The sequence below is a fragment of the Thunnus albacares genome, chromosome 11 (assembly GCF_914725855.1).
Source record: "Thunnus albacares chromosome 11, fThuAlb1.1, whole genome shotgun sequence".
Classification (NCBI taxonomy): Eukaryota; Metazoa; Chordata; class Actinopteri; order Scombriformes; family Scombridae; genus Thunnus; species Thunnus albacares.
In genome coordinates, this window is record NC_058116.1 from 14,199,936 (window position 1) to 14,220,003 (window position 20,068).

At 37.9% G+C, this 20,068-nt stretch overlaps 1 protein-coding gene across 1 annotated transcript in view; it reads left to right on the forward strand.

Moving 5' to 3' along the window:
* The window catches only part of LOC122992631 (glypican-6-like), a 92,059-nt gene that overhangs the window by 21,599 nt on the left and 50,392 nt on the right, over positions 1 to 20,068 (forward strand). The window contains exon 3 of the mRNA XM_044366487.1: positions 14,490 to 14,881. Coding sequence (XP_044222422.1) covers positions 14,490 to 14,881 — 392 coding nt within the window. The remainder of the gene's footprint in view (positions 1 to 14,489; positions 14,882 to 20,068) is intronic.

The following is a 20,068-nucleotide window of genomic DNA, read 5'->3' on the forward strand; positions in this document are numbered from 1 at the left end:
ATTTAACAATTCTGATGCTTTAATAAGATGTCCTGTATTACATTTAATCTGTTCTGACCACATTTCTTGAACAAATTGATATAAAACAAGTTAGGGAAATATCGTTATGACATATATGTTACATTACAGATCTTTGACACTGAAGGTAGAATTTCAAAAAAAAATTCAGAAATGTGTTCCTTGTGGTCCATTTGGTCTGTTTTATATTCCCCATAATTTTCCTTTAAGGAGAAATGGGTTAATTTCTCTGTTTTGTCTTTTTAAAAACTTTTTATAATGGTCAGTCAGTGTAGAACAAAATGCTGCACAAACGAAAATCAAAGAATTGAAACTGTATGTGTTAATTTGAAAGGGTTCACTGTTTGTAGCTCTGTAGCTATCCTCCCTCAAGAGGAGACGAGATGTGAAAATCTCATTAATATGCTTTCGAGTTGAGAACCCTCTTGTTGGATTAGACAAACATGGCTTCTTGCACAGCAGATTGACAGCTTGAACAGCAGCACAGAGCCAAACTCTGCATTATTAAGGTTGTTTGGTGGTCTTGTGCTGTGTGTGATCTTGTCTTAGCCCGATAGTGACTGTCTTGACCACCACACATCCACTGAGACTCTGCTAAGGGAGGGGAGGCACTCATTACTGAACCCAGTCTCACTCTGCCTCTCTACCTCACCCACTTATGGAGTCAGCTCCTTCTAGTTAGCATTTAATGAGATATAATAATCCCTCCAGCTCCCTATGGGATGACTATCATGTCATATTTCGAAACTGAAAAAAAAAAAGCTTCGAAAGGTTGAAACTCAGTGTTTGAAAGCTTGAAATCTAATAAAAAGGTTTTGTAAGATTGAAACCAAATTTTGAAGGCTTGCATAATGTTTTGATACGCTGAAAAAAATGATCAAATCTCTGCAAGCATTATTTTGTATTTTACTTTTCCTTCTTCACAACTGCAGCACTCTTTACAGTGTTTCTCCCACACATTTTCAGAATTTCAGATTTGTCTTTTCTCCCGGTGTATTAGTTTGTTTTCCAGGTTTGAAACCTTGTAAACAGTGATCTGAAAACTGGTGCATATGTCGGGAAAAAAAGCTTTGAAACGTTTAATCTTGAGTTTCGAAAGTGTGAATCTTTATTTTGAAGCTTTTGTGGAAGTATATTTGCACTCCTATTGTATACTGTTCTTTCAGACCTGAGTTTATAACACCTACTTTCCAGAAATCTGCCCACAAAGTTGCGAGTCATGTGATTTGTGGCAGCGTCAAAAAAACCCAAAAACGCTGGGATCCTGGAGTCAGGGGCATTTGCTCACTGTTTGCTCCCTGCTGAAGTACAGTCCAATCACATGTCACATTTACCTGCTTAGGTGGGATTGACAGATTGTTCTGCCAATGACTGACACAAACAAGATCCGCAAACAGGATGCACGGTTCTCTGTGCCATCTGGCTGTCCTCAAGCAGTGCCTTTTTTATTAGAGTTCAAGTTTTCAAACACGGAGTTCCAACCTTTCGAAGCTTCTCTTTTCAATTTCAAAATATGACATGATATAGCTCTCAACATTAGATGTGTTGCACAGTGGTGAAGGGTGGTGGAGCTGAAAATTCTCAAACATAGCGAACTGTCTTTAAATGAGTTATCACTCAAAAACCTTTTAGATTATCTGAATCATATTTCTCTCAGTGAATGGCAGGACAAAAACTTCACTCTTCTGTAAAAGAAATAATAATATTTTTATGCCCACCATGTTGTCATCTGCAAGTACTGTAGCAGCGCTGGTGATTGAAGTTTACAAATGATATTATTAAACCCATTAAGGAATCATATTTAGTATGATTAATACATAATCTTGTTCTCTTGCGGCATGTTATATATGTACAGATGCATAAAAACGAGCATGCTTTAATGTAGGATTACATGCACATAAACATAAATCTGTTTATGTTGTGTGTGATTTGCAAATAATATAGCTGCCAACATTTTTCTGCTCTTTATTATAAATTACATGTATAGAGCATTTTGCACATGCACACTAAGGTGGCTTAGCCTGAGTCTGATTTGACAGCCCCTCACCTCACAAGATACATTCTTACTTTTCTTGATTTTTTTTCTTTTTTATTCATGCCTAACACCAACACAGTGCAAAATCATAAAACATGCATAAGACAGACAACATTAAACAACCACGTGTGAACAATACAACAACATTAACATTGAAACCAGAAGAATATAGCATCAAAGAGAAAACAAGAGATAAGTTCTGTAGGCAGATGATAGGATATGATAACAAGGTGGGTCCAGGGGTATGACGCACAGCATGTAAGAACTGTTTTTTTTTCCCTTTTCTTCCCCATTCCCCTTCTTCTCCCCTTCCTTTTTCCTTTGTTCTCCCTTTCTTTCTTCCCTTTTTAACCAATAGCAAATCACATAATGAGGGTGCAGGTAGAGGTAATGATGACAATGACAATAGTGCTAAGAAATAGAGATAGTGATAAATATTACCATCACTGCCTATAGTTGTTCTATGGCTAACAATAACAATAACTACTACTACTGTACAATGATAGAAGGCCACCTAACACCTTCTCACCATTGAGAGCTTGTTGTATAATCTGTTAACATACTTTAAATTTAAAGTCAGATATATTAAATTAGCATGAACATAACCTATTCTTAGGTCTCAGGATTGAGTAGCAACATTCCCAATGATTCTGTCAATGAAAGTATTTGATTAACTGAACCAAGATTAGAAATACCCATTTGGATTAGATTTAACCCAAAAGTAGCTCTAATCTTGGTTCAAAAGTAGGAGGTTGAATCTTAGATTTTCACTGGGCTACCGAATACTCCATGTCAACAACTGAATAATGTTTAGCGCAATGTAATACTCAGCAGTCAATGTCTTGTCTTTCTGTGCCCATTCTTTTCAAACTATTCAACATATTGTATGAAACAAATATCATTGAGTTACAGCATTGCCCAGAAACTCAATGCCACAATGCCTGGGTAATGCCTGTCTATCTGTTTTTTTTTCCAGGAATATAGTACACTTCTTTAGCCGCCCACATGTGATTCCTGGAAGTGTCCATAAATAAATAAGTGTTATTTTGATCAGCTGCTGTCAGGATAGTGAATGTCATAAGGAGGACTCCAGTAAGGGTGGAAGTGGGGCTTGTCCAGCAGCACTTAGATGCATGACTCCAGGCTCTCCTCTTGGGATTTGCTGCCACTCTCCATTATTTCATCAGCGACGAACCAGATGCCATATGCAGGTTTCAACTCTGCAGCCTTTTGCTGTACAGAGACTTTGTGGCTGTTGAGGGTCTCTATTGACCACCCGTTCGGGAAATATTGATTGCTAGATTTGAATTTCCCCCTTATCTTTATATGTCAATTATTGAACCAGAGCGTTAAAAATTGTCATTATTAGTTTTGAGCAGACATCAACCAACCAGTGTCAGAAAATATGACATATATGAAGTATTTTCATGCATTTTTTCTGACTCCATGTTCCAGTATTAAATGGTGTTTTCTCTTCATGAAGCAGTATTACCAAATTAATTTTCTTGGCCTTGATACTTAAGGAGCACTCTTCATGCAATGGTGAAAGATACCAGTCTGGAGTTTACTACTGACAATATGCCATCTGTTAAAAAATTAAAAACAGATTTGAAAAAAGGATGCTGTAAGTGGATCAAGGGGGCTGGTGGAGGATTTAAGTTCTCTGCAGTTGATCTCATGCTCTTCAAAGCTTGTCTAACAAATAAATACAAAGTATCAAACGATGCTGCGGCCTGTTCAAAGATCTGTAGATAATTTTTAAAAGTCACGCTTTTTAAAAGTTTTTATAACTTTATTTTATATCATGTGGTATTTCAGACAAACTACTCTTGAAGTAAATGATAATAAATAATATATAAAGTTGCAAGAAATCTATGAGGCTGTGTTCTCATCTATTTTTATTTGACTATATTTGAGTAATGGCAGCACAGCAGAAACTTGGCTGAGCTTCAAATAACATGATTAAATACTAACATAATATTGACAGCTTAGTAATTAATTACTGTTTTCCATAAATCTGTTTATATGTTGCAAGCATATCTTTACTGGTGTCACTGAGTACCATAGATCAAGGAATCTGTTCAGCTGGACGTCTTCTACTAGTTGATCAGATGACATCAGACAAACACCGTGGCTCCTTGTAGTTCACTCTGAATACAACACAGAAAAGGCTTTAGTGATCAGTTCACTGAAGGTTTTAGGTCCTAAATACATACAGCTATAGGCAAATCTAAAGTATCCCACTGCAGTAGGTATAAAGTGGTGAAGGTTGTATACATTAACCTAAAAAGTAAAATTCATGTAACCATCTATTTTTTCCAGTATCAGACAGCTGATGTGCTTATTGCCTGTAAAGTTAAACTGCCATAGCATGCAGTCAGTAAGGATTAGTCTGGTGCAGCTTACTAAAATATAGTTAAACATGCAAGCTGTAGTTTATCTTGGCATCTCTGTCACTAACGTAAGCCATTTTCTCATATGAACTCAGGAAAATGTCCAGAGAATCAGGTCCGGACATTGTTTCCCTTTCAGACATCTAGCACACAGCAGGAGATTGTCCATGTAAGACGTGTTCACACCTACTGGAAATACTCCGTTTAGGTGAGGGGTGGTGCCTGGGTAGAGCGAGCAGGATGCAGGACATGATACAAAAAGTAACTGGGCTTACGTAGCCGGTTCATAATTTCCTCTTAACCAAGTCTCTTGCCGTTCCTTGAATTTGTCTGACGATTTTGGGTGTTGGCCCTTACCAACAGAAGATCCCAAATCTTGTTGTCTCTCCAGTTAGACCTTTTCGTTTGCATCTTCATGTAAATGACCCTTCTTCTTCACTCTCAGATATTTGTATTCTTCCTGTTTCACGCCAGTCGCATGATAGAAATGTAATCAACACACCCACTTGCTCGTTGTGAATTCTCCAGAGAATGACAGGGTAAAGTCCATTTAATGTCCAGGTTCAACTGATTCGTACATTTGCGTTCTCACATACAGCTCCTCTGCATAATGTTCGGATAACTTCAAGGTTGCAGTGCATGTGTGAAATGTACAGCCTATTTGTTTCCTGCAGGCTCTAATGTTACAGTAACTCACATACACGTTTGTTTACAGAGATATTCTCTAAATGCTAGTGCTAGCTAACTCCTAACAGTAAAATACAAATGAGGATCACCCACAGGCATTGTAATAATATTAGCAACAAACAGAATATTTCATTTATGATATCAGCGTTCTGATCCTGCTGCAGTAACATTGGTCTCTAACTCTAAGGGGTAAAAAAGACATCACAGGGCGGGACACTTAGCTACCATCAGTGTAGGAAATTAAAAAAAATTTGAGGGGCAACTTTTTCCCCCCTGTCTAAAAAATTGGGGCATTTACTACATTTTGGGGGCAAAAATAGTAATTAGTGCATAAAGTTGCTGTTTTTAATGTGAAATGAGTGCAGATTAAAATAAATACAGTAATCATCACCTTGTGTAACCAAAACCTCCTCAGTAAACACCGTCTCATTTGTAATAATTGTGTACATGTTCTAACTACAATAATAAGCACATGAAAAGCAAATTAATGCATCAATTTCCTTTCAACAACTTTTCAACAAGATTTTATTTGGGAAGAACCTTCAGTATAAAAAACTAGATGACAGTATAACATAATGATCTTGAGATCATGACGATATTTAATTGGTTTGATCTAATTAAATTGACCAAAAGTTCTTGTTGGGGGGGATAATGTCATATTCAGACCTCCTACAAGTCAAAGCCAGTCTACCGTTGTCATTGTGGGTCTGATGCGTTGTATGCCACAGTTTTACAATATTACAGACTAGTAGCTACAAGTGCTGTCAAGAGAGCCTAAACGAGTGTAATATTCCTTCTTTATTGATGCAGTTCTTGAAATGCCTTCAGCTGAATTTTTTTTTAGCATTCTTTATTTCATCTCCAAATTTATCCCTGGTGAGGTTTTGACCAGGATGACATGATGAAAACAACATAATAGACTCGATTATCCAGCACTGCCTCATTGGTTAGTAAAAATTAGGTTCTAGATTTGGGAGTAAAAGCTCATTTCACTCGATGCACTGAGCCCATTAATGTTAGTTGCTGCCCTTTTTACACAGCCTGTTCAAGGCGGGAATGCTGCGCCTTTACTCCGCCTCGCTGTTCTGTATAAAAGGTATGGACACGCAGTGGGGGGCAGAGTTGCTCCTCCAATAAGCCGGCTACGGAGGTAGTCATAGCTGGATGGACGTCTGTGTGAAGCTTCGGGATAACTGGCATGGCTGGACAGGGAGCTGACACTATTGTGTTACACATCATGCTGGGATGCTATAGTGAAAAAAATAAAAATAAAAGCGAAGGTGGCATAGTGACGGATTTCCTTTACAGCTATAATGTGATATATCTGTAAAAAAAGTGAGAATATATTAGATGAGAGTATGAAACAGCCTCTGTAAAACTGCAATGATCACCCCACCAGTCAGCAAGACCCACGTATATATATTAACATTAACGTTAGTTAGCCAAATTACTAACACTGTATTGGCTAACGTGCCAGACAAAAGACACTAGCGTTAGCGTTAATATTACTTATCATAAGAAAATCGATTATGTTTGCTGGCTTGGTGCCAATGAGCCAAACACTTTTTTGACTTGTTCGCTTCCTTTGATAAAGGCGTGATTACTTTTTCGCGGTTCCAGGCTATTTTTGGGTGGGTGAGCCCTGCATGCCTTGCAGTAGAGGAGAGCTGTCTTATTCATTTATTCAACACCAAGCCAGTCTATTTTCCATTTTTCAATAGTTGAAGCCGCAACTTTCTTTGGCGTCTTATTCGTCTTTATTTTGCTTGCTGGTGGTGGTGTTGGTGACGGCCCGGGACTTAGGTTGCTTTCATCGGGTGGAGCAGTTAGAGTTTTTGTAAGGAGGGAGCGGTCCATCCTGGCAGCGAACTTCACTGCAGGTGCAGCAGGAGTGCAACACCACTGTCAGGTATCGTAGTGTGTAGTGTGAACAACAGCGCTGTTTGTGTTTGTGTGTTGAAATTGAAATTAAATGAATTTGATGAAAATAAAATGATGGCATCATGTAGAATTAGGATATTGACCTAAACTGGTAAAGATAAAATTATTTTTTTTCAAATTTTTGGGGGCAATTTCTGCCCCTCGATCTCGGTTTTTAGAGGCATTCTGAGATTTCCTGGGGCATTTTTGCCCTTGCCCCCCGCTAATTTCTGACGCTGGCAACCATTAACTAGCTAGCTAACACGACCTCTGCCAAAACCACCATACCGTTATTAAACTGGTTAAAACTTTAACCCAGCTCAGTTCTGTGTGAAAACAAATACAGAGAGAAACAGACTTAGCTACTTGCCGTCTGGGAGTCCCGTCCAAACTCATGAAGGTCAAGCTGAAAGTCATGCAGGCATGCAGAGTCTCTGTAGTATGCAGATTATATGCAAATCATGTTCTCATTAGCCCCTCCCCTTAACCCCTCCCCACCACCCCCATGCCAAAACAGTTAGAGAAAGCTGAAACTGAAAACCACTGTCAACATAAAAAGAGTGACATTGAAGAAAAAATCTAAAAATTGTCATTGCAAAACACATCAGAATTCAAAAAATATCAAAATGAAATAAGATGATAAAATTGCAAGTATGTTACATTTTTTATTTTATTAAAAGCTTAATTGTTTTTTTTAATGACTATGTTTTATTTTTCACTGCAACAGTTTTCAGTGCCAATACAACTTTTGAGTGTTTCAATGCCAGTGTTTCTTTTTTCAGCTCAGGTTTTGCTTTCAATGCCAAAACTTATATTCACTGTTCTGGCTCCATAGATACTGAGCCAGAACACAAGATCCAAACAATACAGTGCTGTTAGTTCATGTAGATGCTCTTTACCATCTACTTAGCACCTGGCTTTGGAGTTTCACCTACACAGAGTCTGCATCTGTGTATTTTCTTCTCTTTATGTAGAGTTTATGATAAGTGTTACTGCAGCTGACAGTAGCTGGCCAGCCCACACACACCTGACACCACAGCCTATGTGTCACGGTGAGAGGGCACAGTTTCGACTATGCCAAGATCATCAGAGCAGAGATACAGAAATATCCACAATGCCCCAGTTATACAGTACAGCTGTATGAATCTAACAGAGAAACAGCAAAATCTGAAAAATCAATGCCACAAAGATGCAGCAGTTACTGCCATTTGTTAATACATGTATCAAATAGCAGGTCTGTATATTATCAATCTTAATATGTATCCTATGAAACAACTGTTCAGAGAAATTAGACAAATGGCTGGCACAGAGACTTATTTTCCACCTCACTCATTAAAGACTAAGTCAAGGGTCTTAATTACTAATCAATTGTTGGCCTTTCTCTGACCACGAACAGTATGCTGCTTAGTAGTCAAACAGAATAGTAATGTGGTCCACCCTCCACAATTGATCTTTGTTGGAGTCACTGACTCACACACTTTCTTTTTTTATATCGCTGCTCAAAATTCTGCTGGCAATCTACTAAGAAAATATTTTGCAACTGGCACCAAATGGCATCAGTTGCATTGTTGGAAGGTTGTAAAATTATTGTTGAATTATGTATCCTTATAAAAGCTGTATCCTTATCCAAGAGTATAAAAAGAGAGAGAGGAATTTCTTCTCCCTCTGCAGCCATTGTTGAGGTGCCCTTGAGCAAAGCACTTAACCTAAAATTACTCCACAAAAGCTGCCAACTATGGAAGACCATACAGTTCTGGCTAGCTACCAGGTGTGGATGTGTGTGACGAGATGAATGTTAAGCTGGGCAGTGCTGAAAATGGCATGCTTGCTCCTATTGGACTATCTGGTTGGAGACTGTAAGAGTATGTAGTAGGACTCAGGGAGAAATGCCACAGTGCTGCATCTCCGTACACTGTGGGGTACACTGTGGAAATATCTGGAACTTTAGCTAATGGACAAGCTTTTATGTTTTTGGAAATACAGAAAATTCAAAACTATATACCGCTTTAATTTTTTCAAATTATATATATTCTAAAATTTTCACAGGTGCTAAAAGCAGTAATGACATCCCACAACCATTTATAAACCAGCACCCTATCAAAAGTATCCCTCTTTTCCCAATTCTTCAAGTCTGTCTTAAAACAACAGTCAGGTGCCCATATAAACACTGAGAGAGGTTTTCCTCACTGTAATCTATCCTCCTGTTCACACTGGCCATTAATAGATCCCCTTCAAAGGTGCTTTCAATGTAAGTGATGGGGGCCAAAATCCACAGTGTGTCCACACAGTCATTTTGCGCAAAAATGCATTTGAAAGTTTATCTGAAGCTTATATGAGTCTTCAGCCGTCTGAGTTAGTCATATCAAGTGGATATCTGCCACATTTACAGTCTTTTTTATCATCAAATTCCCTGTTGAGCTGCGGTGGAAGTATAGTAACAAGAAGAGGGACTTTGGCACTAAAAAACGGTACTTGATTTGACTAATACGGACATCTGAGGCTTTGTATTAGCACAGAAGGAGGATTGTGGATTTTGGCCCCCATCACTTACATTGTAAGTGCATTATGAAGGGATCTTCTAATGGCCAGTATGAACAGAAGGAATGATTAAAGCAAGAAAAACCTATTTCAGTGTTAATTTGGGCACCTGACTGTTGTTTTAAGACAGACTCAAAAAATTATGAACCTGTCCTTTAAATAATTGAATATGGTTTGAGAACCTTCAAAACTGAGATTAGATTAGGTTAGATTAGACCTTTATGTCAGATATCTTTGTCTTGACTCACCAGCACACCATTTCCCTTTTTATTTAGCAGCTGTGATTTTATGTTTTGTGCCTCTGCTTTTATTGCTACTGTGACTCACAATAAGAAGGCCGCAGGAATTAACAGAAGGAAATGGAGACATAAAAGGTCAGCCTGTCATGTTCTCTACAGCAGCATAGCACTCAGAGCAGCCCTCTGTAGACTAGCACTTCCTGTCAGACCAATTAATGACATCTTACGATTGACATGTGGAATTCAAAGTGCTCTCCTTGGCAACAAAATTGCTAGTTTCATGTGCAGATATGAGCGCTCAAGGAGGTTGCAAATCAGACTCTGTGCATTATATTATGCAGTTTCAATGATCACAAAGTGGGAGATGGCTTCTTTCTTTGATTGGCTGTAGTCCTTTAGGAGAAGACCCAGAGTGTCTCTGCTGGAGATAACAGGCTGTTTACTCTGTTTGCATGAGTGCCAACAAACCATGTCATTTTCGTAGTTTCTCTGGATACCTTCACTGATGAATTACAAATAGTTTTGACACTGTGTTGCTTGCAGGAATGTGTTTTACCTGGAAGACATCTGACAAATTACCAGGAAAATCTTCTTTTATTGAATTTGTTACATTTTTATTGATGTGTGGCCTTGAAATCAAATGCTGCACTCAAAGTAATATGTTATGAAATTGTCACCACACATAAATATCTTTGCATAGGAACTGCCAAATACAGGGTTATTCTTATTTTATTTTATTATATTTTATTTTTTGGCTGGCGGGAGGGTGGCATTTTAGTAAGATTTAATGCAAATTTAACCATTTCCTTGCAACTGTGCGTAGTTATTCTTATTTTTGCAAGAAAGTAGTCAAACTGGGAGAATGCTTACACATTTTTCCAATCGGTTGTGAATTTTCCACATAAAATAAACCAATTTAGAACCAATCTTACAAACCACGAAAACAAACAAATCAAATCAAATCACACAAAGTCAACCCTGGACCTCATCAACCTACTATCTTGCAAATATGATTTTATTTCTAACATCTCCTCCATTTATCAAAAATAGATAAAAAAAAATTGCATTGCATTTGTATCAAAAAAGATACTGCATTTATATTTGAAATGATCACAAAGCCCAATCTTTGACAACTGAAGGTTAAATTATCTACTGTTTTTTTGCAGTAATAACATGGCCTCAGTGAGATTCTCAAGTTGCATTCTAATCTGAGGCCCTTGAATGTGGTCCATGAATCTAATGTCGCATTGTTCTGAATTAACAGTGATTTGTTGATTACAAACAAACCCTTTTTATCCACTTAAGTTATGGCTGGTCACAGTTCAGGAGACTCTGCAGTAATTAATTCTGCAGACCATCTTCCCACGCGGGTCATCAAGGTCGATGTCATTCTATCCACTGCTACCTCAGTTGGCTATGTGTTTAAAGGACAGTTTGAGAGCTGTGGATTATGGCCCCCATCTTTTACAGTGTAGTTGCGTTCCCAGAGAATAGCTTCAGGGTCAGTATGGAGAGTAGGAATTTCTGCGTACATCTTGTCATGTCAGTATTGTCAGTATAAGACAGAAAAAACCTGAACCTATCCTTCAAGATCAAATCAGTTTGACTCTATAGTCTTCATTGTGTCCAAAAATCTATGGTCTGATAAATGAAAAGCCCCCAACTCAAAGATTTAAAACGTGAGCACTCAGTTTCAAGATTGCTGAAATAGAGACTACTGACATTTCTGACATGTAGGAGAGCATCCATCAGTGGGTTTCTGTGACAGCAAGCACAGAAACACCGGCTTTCTCCTTATCACAGAGGGAAAGGCTCTGTATAACCTCTGTGCACAGTGAAGAATTGGAGCCAAACTGAGCTTTATCAGTGAAATGTAATGAACTCTCTATAAGTTGAGTGTATTATAATCACCACTGTCCAGCATTTCAGCATCGTTATCCTCCGTTTGCAGCTCTTGCAGACCTCTTAATTACTGAGATGTGTTAAGGATTTATGTGAGCTTTACTGATAATGTTCTTAATGTCTCTGACATTTCACTAAATTTGCTGTTGTAAAATATGATGCCACTCATGAGTTTTCACTAATTAAATTGAGTTGTCTTTTTAAAGTGAATGTTGTGAAAATGTTTCACTGAAGTATACTGAGATCATCAATAATATAATTAATCTCTCAGCAACGCTTGGAATTATGTCAAATACTAACAATAAATCCTTCCTTAATTACAGTGGTTATATTCAATTAATATCTCAGTTGACGCATTGGGGAAAGAACTTGACTACATTCTTAAAATGCATATTTTTTAAATGAAATTTGTTTTGAGACTGTCATTAATCAGTGTGCATATCGCTCAGCACCACTGACGAGTCGCTGAAGCACAACTCATGCTTGAAGCTGTACATATTTAAATTACTGCTCACTGTAGTCTTTGATTACTGTACTGTATTCTCAAGAATACTGAAGAATAAATATACTTGGAACATCAGAAGTCCTGCATGCTGTATGTACTAATAAAAGAAAAACTCATATCCTCTTAAAATAGAAAAACAAATGTAAAACTTAGATCCCCAGAGGAAGTTGTATACTTAACACTGTCACTGGTGGGTGATAAGAAGTGTTAATAAGCAATAATTAATTCTGATAATATAATAGAGAAATGAAATATTAAGCAAGCCTGCAGTGTGTGATAAAACACAAACAGTTTTGGACTAAATAGATTTAGAGTCTTGTACTACCTTGCAGATAAGGCATATTTGTTCTGTTGGTGTGCAATAAGGCCAGCTATGATTTAGTGTGGTATCATGCCATTTTGTTTCTCATGCTGTAGTCTGTAATTTCATCAGCATTACTGAGCACTATTGACCTCTTCAAATCCATTACAGTTTTATCGGGGCAATACTGACAAGTGACTGTAATGTGCATTGCTCAGAGGAGCAGGACGGATCTCTTAGTGGTTATGTGGTCTTGAATATGTCATTTGACCTACCTACCATGAATTACTTCAGATGCTAATTCAGGACATACTTTATATAAGCTGTACAAGGGTGATAGTTACTGTAAAATGCACTTACTCATCTACAAAGTCTCGGTAGTCTTAATAGTCTACAAAGCTGTCATGCTGGTACCGGGACAATCCATGCAGCTTTATGGCTTTGTCCATACTGTACTAAAACTAGAAACTTTATAGCTGCACTAATAAATATTTTTGTGTAACAGTGGATCAAATTACTAACAATGTAAAAGGGGAAACCTGTAGTGACTATGCAATATCCCTTAGCTCTACAGAGTGTTTTAGAGTCTTTAAGCTCATTGTTTTGTTTTTACAACCTGCAACTTTCAGTCTTCAGTGAAAAAGCTCTGATAAACCCGATGTAAGCTACCTGCCCAGCACCAAATGGCACACATGCCAAAGTTACCAGAAACTACTGACTAGCTTGTTTCCAGTGCCTCCAAGTTGCCAGGAAACCCAATTAATGCTGCTTTAAAGTTTCAAATTGAACATGTTGCCCTGTAAAAGGCAATAACCAAAGAATATAAATGGAATGTGTGTAATCTCCAGCACCATTTATTATAGGACTGAAGTCCCCTCTGCCTAGTCTTGAACTATTACACTTTGCACTTTGCTGTTAAATGTGCAGAGTTTTGAATCCTGTTTACATTTTAGTCTTGGTCCTTGAAAGCCAGAACCGTCATTATGAATAGCAGATGGTCAGAATCATTATCATCTCATCCCAATTTCTGATGAGTCATAGAGGTAATGAAGCAAACAACAAGTGGTGTCTAAAAGTGAGAATGCAGAGTGTCTGGAAACCCTACAGACAGAATATATAGTGGACTCATATTTATGTTGAAGGATAATTTGCTGCACTTCCTCTGACAGCCCTGTGCTACCAGCATCTGCATATAGGAAATTGTTCAGCTATATATACCCTTTCTACCAAGGTACAGGAATGTATTTTGAGTTTACAGGCAAGATATGGACAATACAAACCTCATACACTGCAAACACAGAACTTATTGCTTTCCAGAAATATATGTGGAGGGCTCCCTTTGCAATGTCAAAAGTAGTTCATCAGAGATAAAAAAAAAAAAAAAAAATCAACAAAGCTGTGAAGTCTCTTTAAAATGAAATCAACATCAGACGCCCTAATTGATCTGATATTTTGGAATTTTTTGGTTGTTGGCATATTTGCTGTTGATAGCATTGCAATCAAGCAGGTGTCCTTTTTAGAGAGCAGCTGTGGCTCAGGAGGTAAATAGGTAGATATCCACTAATCAGAAGGTTAGTGGTTCAATCCCCGACTCCTCCTGTCTGCATGTCGAAGTGTCCTTGGGCAAGTTACTGAACCTCAAATTGCTCTTTATGGTTGTGCCAGCACCCTGTGTGGTAGCTTGCCACCATCAGTGTGTGAGTGTGTGTGTGTGAATGGGTGTGTGAGCAGCAGAAATATTGTTAAGCCCTTTAAAGGATAAAAGCACTATATAAATGCAGCCATTTAAGCAGCATTCTATCTCGCAATCAGAGACATAGTTTTGCTGCATTTCTATTTTAATCATAACTGTAGTCTCTGTACTTGTATCAAGGCATTATTTGTACCAACACACTGCTTATAAAAGAAAATCAGACAATAAGTGTTACTTTTTCTTTTCTTCTTTACCCAGAATTCTTCCTTGAGCTGCTCGAGAACACCGAGAGGTCCCTGAATGAGATGTTTGTGAGGACGTACGGCAAGCCTTACATGCAGAACTCGGAGGTCTTTGAGAACCTGTTTGCCGAGCTGAAGCGCTATTACACGGGAGGAAATGTTAACCTGGAGGAAATGCTTAATGACTTTTGGTCACGGCTGCTGGAGCGTATGTTCACACTGCTCAACTCCCAGTACGTCATCACCGAGGACTATCTGGAGTGTATTAGTAAGTACACTGACCAGCTCAAGCCCTTCGGAGATGTGCCCAGGAAGCTCAAGGCTCAGGTTACCCGGGCATTCATCGCAGCACGCACATTTGTCCAAGGGCTCTCTGTTGGCCGGGAGGTGGCTCAGAGAGTGTCTAAGGTAAACACGCTCCCCATTTAAGTAAAATTCAGATTTAAACTGGGTCATTATACACCCAATCAACTGCTTGTTTCTGCCAAAACGATACAGTACAATTTCATTTTATTCCACACACTGATTCCGTTGGAAAATATTCAGCATTTGATCTCAGGTGAAATTAAGATTTGCTGCAAATTTCAACAAGGCCAAGGTCTTGTTTGGTGTTTCTGCCACAAGCACACTTTTCCCCCCTGGTTTTTCATCGCAAACAAGTTGATGATACTTTTCTGTGTGCTCTCTTGGTGCATGTCTTCAGATAGCTGGGCCTCAGGCAGCTTGTTCAGGTGCTGCCTAGAACACAGCGTGCAAATTGCTCAGGAGAAATGCCCAGACATTGAAAGAGGAGAGAAAAGAAATTGTTTAATAAATTGTCAGTGTTTATTGCTTTATTGGCTAATATTTGTTCACGCGGTATACAGAAGCCATTAATCATACTGTAGCCTTAGTATTCTGTTTGATGCAATCGTAATGCTGCTTCTGCAGTATATCATACTGCCCTGGGAGTGTGTGTAGTTTTGATCATGTACAAAGTAAGATTAAAGGAAAAGAAAGAGGCTAAGGCTTTCAATTTAGTCACACTCAACAACAACAGGGCTGTTTCTACATGCCTTCTCATGTGTTGAGAGAAGAACTGATAAGCACTATGCTGCAAATCCCTAGCCACCCTGGCATTACATTCACTACTGTTGTGATATCAGTTAGATAGGATTATCAACACTATTATAAATATTTATAGACCTACTATACAGAATACAAACAGAAGGCAATGAAAATATAGTAACCCTTGATCATCAGAGACAGGGAAAATCACTAAAGAGAACTGCTGTCCTGTATATAATATTCATTATCCACTTTCTGTTTGACCCACCATAGTGCACTCGATGAACTTTGAACATGTTCCCACTATCAGTTTCCCTCCCTCCAGTAGTAGTGGTGAGGCTCGTTTATAAGCAGCCACAGAGGATGTGTTGTTAGCATGCGTTTACTGAGTTACACTCTGCGTTTCTTGTAAGTGAGCATGTCCCAGCTTCACCTCTTGACATTTCATTGGGACCTGAGATCCAGGTCATGTGTCTGAGACTGTAGCCCTTTGATCCCCAGGGTATAAACTCATCATGAGGGATTGGGTGTAAGCATAATGAAATAAGACACTTTGCTTGAGGTGTCTGTTGCAAAGCGCCTTTAAGATGTGACATCCATGCTTATTGCAGCTGGGATATATGTTGAATTAAAGTAGATAATTTAGTATTTTTATATCTTTCACAGCTAAAGAGCCAAAAAAAAGCAGGAGAGCTTTGAGGAAGCAAAGACTCATGTTTGGAGTCTGCATCTCACAAACAAAGCTCACACTTATCCCTGATGATTAAACAAACAGAGTATTTGCTTCTGTTTATTTGAAGTGATTAAAATCTTCTATCTGCTTATTAATTCTTAGCGTGTTTAAATTCTCATGTGGGTAACTGACTGGAACAGTTTTATTAAATGAATGCAGTGCACTTACTGAAGCTAGACAGCAATGCACTGTAGAGATGCAAAGGCGTAGAAAATATGACAACATTATGCTGTATTTCCGTTAGAGCCATGGTGGTCATTAATGGGCTACATTAACTTTATAAAATGAATAGGTGATGATATTACACAGGATGTTGCCAATGCATATCACCACAGAGTGACTCATTCATACAATCAGTCGCTTAATTGCATTTCTAGTTTTATACAATAGAATAAAAATAATGAGTCATCTGGTGCATTCACTTCTTTTGTTTCTATATTGTTGGTTATTATTTGTAAGATTTTTGTAACTGTGTAAACTGTGAGAAAATGTGAAGGGACTATGCTGTATTTGTGTAGAGTTATTAAAGAGAGGAGCGGAAAGAAATACATTTTAATGAAAAAATCATCATTGTTACCTTATTGGTGAAAGTACCACAATATTACTAATTAATATGATAATTGATGTCACAGAGAAAAAAAGTTATGTTTTTAAAGTCACATAATTCTAATTTAGAGGTTAGAGATTTAACAATATTTTTACAAAATGAATGAATTAACTATTATTATTATCACTATTATTAGTAGTGGTATTAACAATCATAATTAGTAAAAAAAATATTCATTATAACCTTTAAATCTACTGTAACAGATTCCGGTCTATTTTTTGTAATGCTGCCCTACTCATGTGTCAGGTGTGATAGATGTGGACAGGAACATTTCTAGAATATTCAGTTTCAACTTAGTATGTGACAAGTCGCGGCAGTAGTCTGCCACTTGATGTGTGAGGTTGTCAGGGCAGGTCTGCCCTTCCTAGGAGCCCGACTCTGCGGGGCTACAAAATAGCCCTTCTCCTCTCTTTATGATACTTACCACTGGGTTTAGAAAGAGGTAGGGGTCCAGGCGCGTCAAACATTAACACATTAACACATATCACTAGGATCAGGTCATTTCTCTCATTTGCAAACCTGGAGAAGGACACTTGTATTTTTATCTCCTCCAGGCTTGACTACTGTCAAGGCTGTTATTTCTATGTACAACCCCTACACCAGCGATGCGCCACACTTCCCACCACTGTCCTATTTCCAGTGTTGCTGCCCCTGAAAAGACGCATTTTTTTCCAGAGAAAAAGCTGTTTTATACGTCAATATAATGTTGGTCCAACTACAGATGTTATTTACTAGTGTGTTACTTGCTTTCACTGTAGTTTTAACTATTTCACTTGTGTCTGTATCTACAAGGCAAAAATTAATTAACTGTTGGTTCATCTGCTGCTTTTAAAACATAATCTCACTGTTCAGATTATTATTTTTTCAAGTTACTAATCAATAATAGACAAATACAATGGGTGACTTACCCATGGCATTTCATTGTCCCGTGCTGCACTCATGGAACTGGAGTTACATCCAGCGGGAAGCTCAACGCTTCCTATTGGTGCTAGGGGCGGCACTTGATGTGCGTCATAAGATGCACTGCAGTGCTACAGTCGTGCTGTGGCACTGTGGCACTGCTGTGGCGGTGTGTTTTCAGCTTAATTCACTTAATTCCGGTCTTTGCCAGCAAAATGCCTGCTGACTGCAGCTAAGATAGCACGCTGTTGCCAGACTTTATCACGTTCCAAGAGAAACCATTCTTTGGAGCCCTTCACCTACCTGTCAGTTTCAGATTTTATGGCTTGTTCATAACTTTTGCTTGATCAATCTTATATCTGTGATCTGCTAATTCCCTAAGTATGAGCCTGATCGCTGATCTTCTGGCAGGGCCCTTTTAGCCTTTTAGTGGTTCCAAAATTTTGCTTTGCCACAAATGTGAATGGGCATTTGCTGTATAAGGCTCTCAGGCAGGCAAGGATAGTACATTTTTTTAAATCTTTTTTTCTTTAAATCTTTTTATCATTCCTTTTTTTTATTGTCATCTTATTTTTATTTATCTTTAACCATCTGTTGCTCCATTATCCTTATTTTACTGCAAAACACTATTGCAATATACACTCACGAGCACTTTATTAGGAACACCTGTGCAATCTAATGCAATCCAATACAACAGCTCTGCCATAAATTCTACTTTTACGAAGCTTATACATTTTCAGTTTTTGATGACGTTGTCAGAAAGGTGATATTTCTACTTTATGTTTATTATTGAGGTGGTAGTGGGTGGTGATGTTGGTGGTGTACTGGTGTGCATTAAACTGAGAAGTGTTCCTGTACAAAATATTTTGTCCACCCCACATGGGGTCATAAAAGTAGAATTTATGGCAGAGCTGTTGTTTTGGATTGCATTAGATTGCACAGGTGTTCCTAATAAAGTGCTTGGAGAGTGTAGTTTTGCTATATAAAATAATAACTTAAGAGTTACTACATTCAGAAGCCACCCAGAGAGAAACTTTCAGCAAAGTATAAACTTTCTTCTCATTTTACCTACTTACTTTCCATAGTTTAAGCTTGAACAACTTGCTTTACAACAATACAATCACATTACAAGTTTCTTTAATAATTAGAGGTAGACAGTGAACCTGAAAATATCATGTTACTTTAAAGTAAAGTACTCCTGCTTTTCCCTCTCATTTCTTTCCTTTATGAAGCAGATCCTTAAAGCCCTGGGATACGTGCAAATGTTTTGTTCAAGTTTAACCCATGCAGATGCGTCAGGTTGCACTGCCCCAGGAAAAATCACATGAAATTGCCCGTTTACTTTCTTTGTATTCAATCACACCACCTCAAAAATTCACTTTGCCTTTTGTCTGAATACACAGTAAGCTAATCTAGATAGCACAGAAGAACAGAATGGCGATGGCGTAGCCAAATGTTATGTCTATAACGGCCAAGTACAAGAACCAAAGCCTATTTAATACAATTTTTCCATGTTTTGTTTTGTTTTTTTTTTTCAGGTATATTGTGGGAGTATAGTCCATAACCTTTTCAAACTGCAACAACTGTATGATATGACATAACAATTTTAATATCAATCAATATGTTTTTTTCTAATTAAATGAGTAATGTACAGGAATAGCAGTTTCTGTTTCTGGTGAAGCCCACTAAGAAATGTATTTCTCTTTTGTTCTTTCATTGTAATTTGTAGTTATGATCTATTCATACATAGTACACCTTTATATCTTCAGCTAGTTAAGAACTCATCAACTGATTATATGGTGGCCTACACCACCACAACACTCCGGCAGGTTGTTCTGCTTTATATCCATGAACAAGAATTTCAGACTCAAAATGAATTCCTGTGTGATCAGGCTGAAAGTTTTCCTCTGAAAGATTGAAAAATGATGTTCCTCCCCCTGCTGAGATATTAAGATATAGTTATACTGACTTTTCATTTAACATACTCCACTCATTCATTGTCTTTTTGTGGCTGGAGGTATGTTATCCTACCTTAGTTTTCATTCAATTAAAGAAACCTCTGACTTTTTTTGCAGTCTTACATAAGATACCAGAAGTTAGTAGGAATTTCTCCTCTTCAAGTCTTTTTTTACATTACATTAATTTAGCAGATGCCATAGAAACAAGAATTAGATGTTGTCAAAAATTGTTAGTGCATCTCCTCAAAAGAAACAGTCAAGTTCAGTGTTCAGTGCTATAGTACAAGTGTGTAGTGTTTTTATTTTTTCAGAGTAAATGAGATGTTGGTAATTCCTAGCATAGCAGGTCT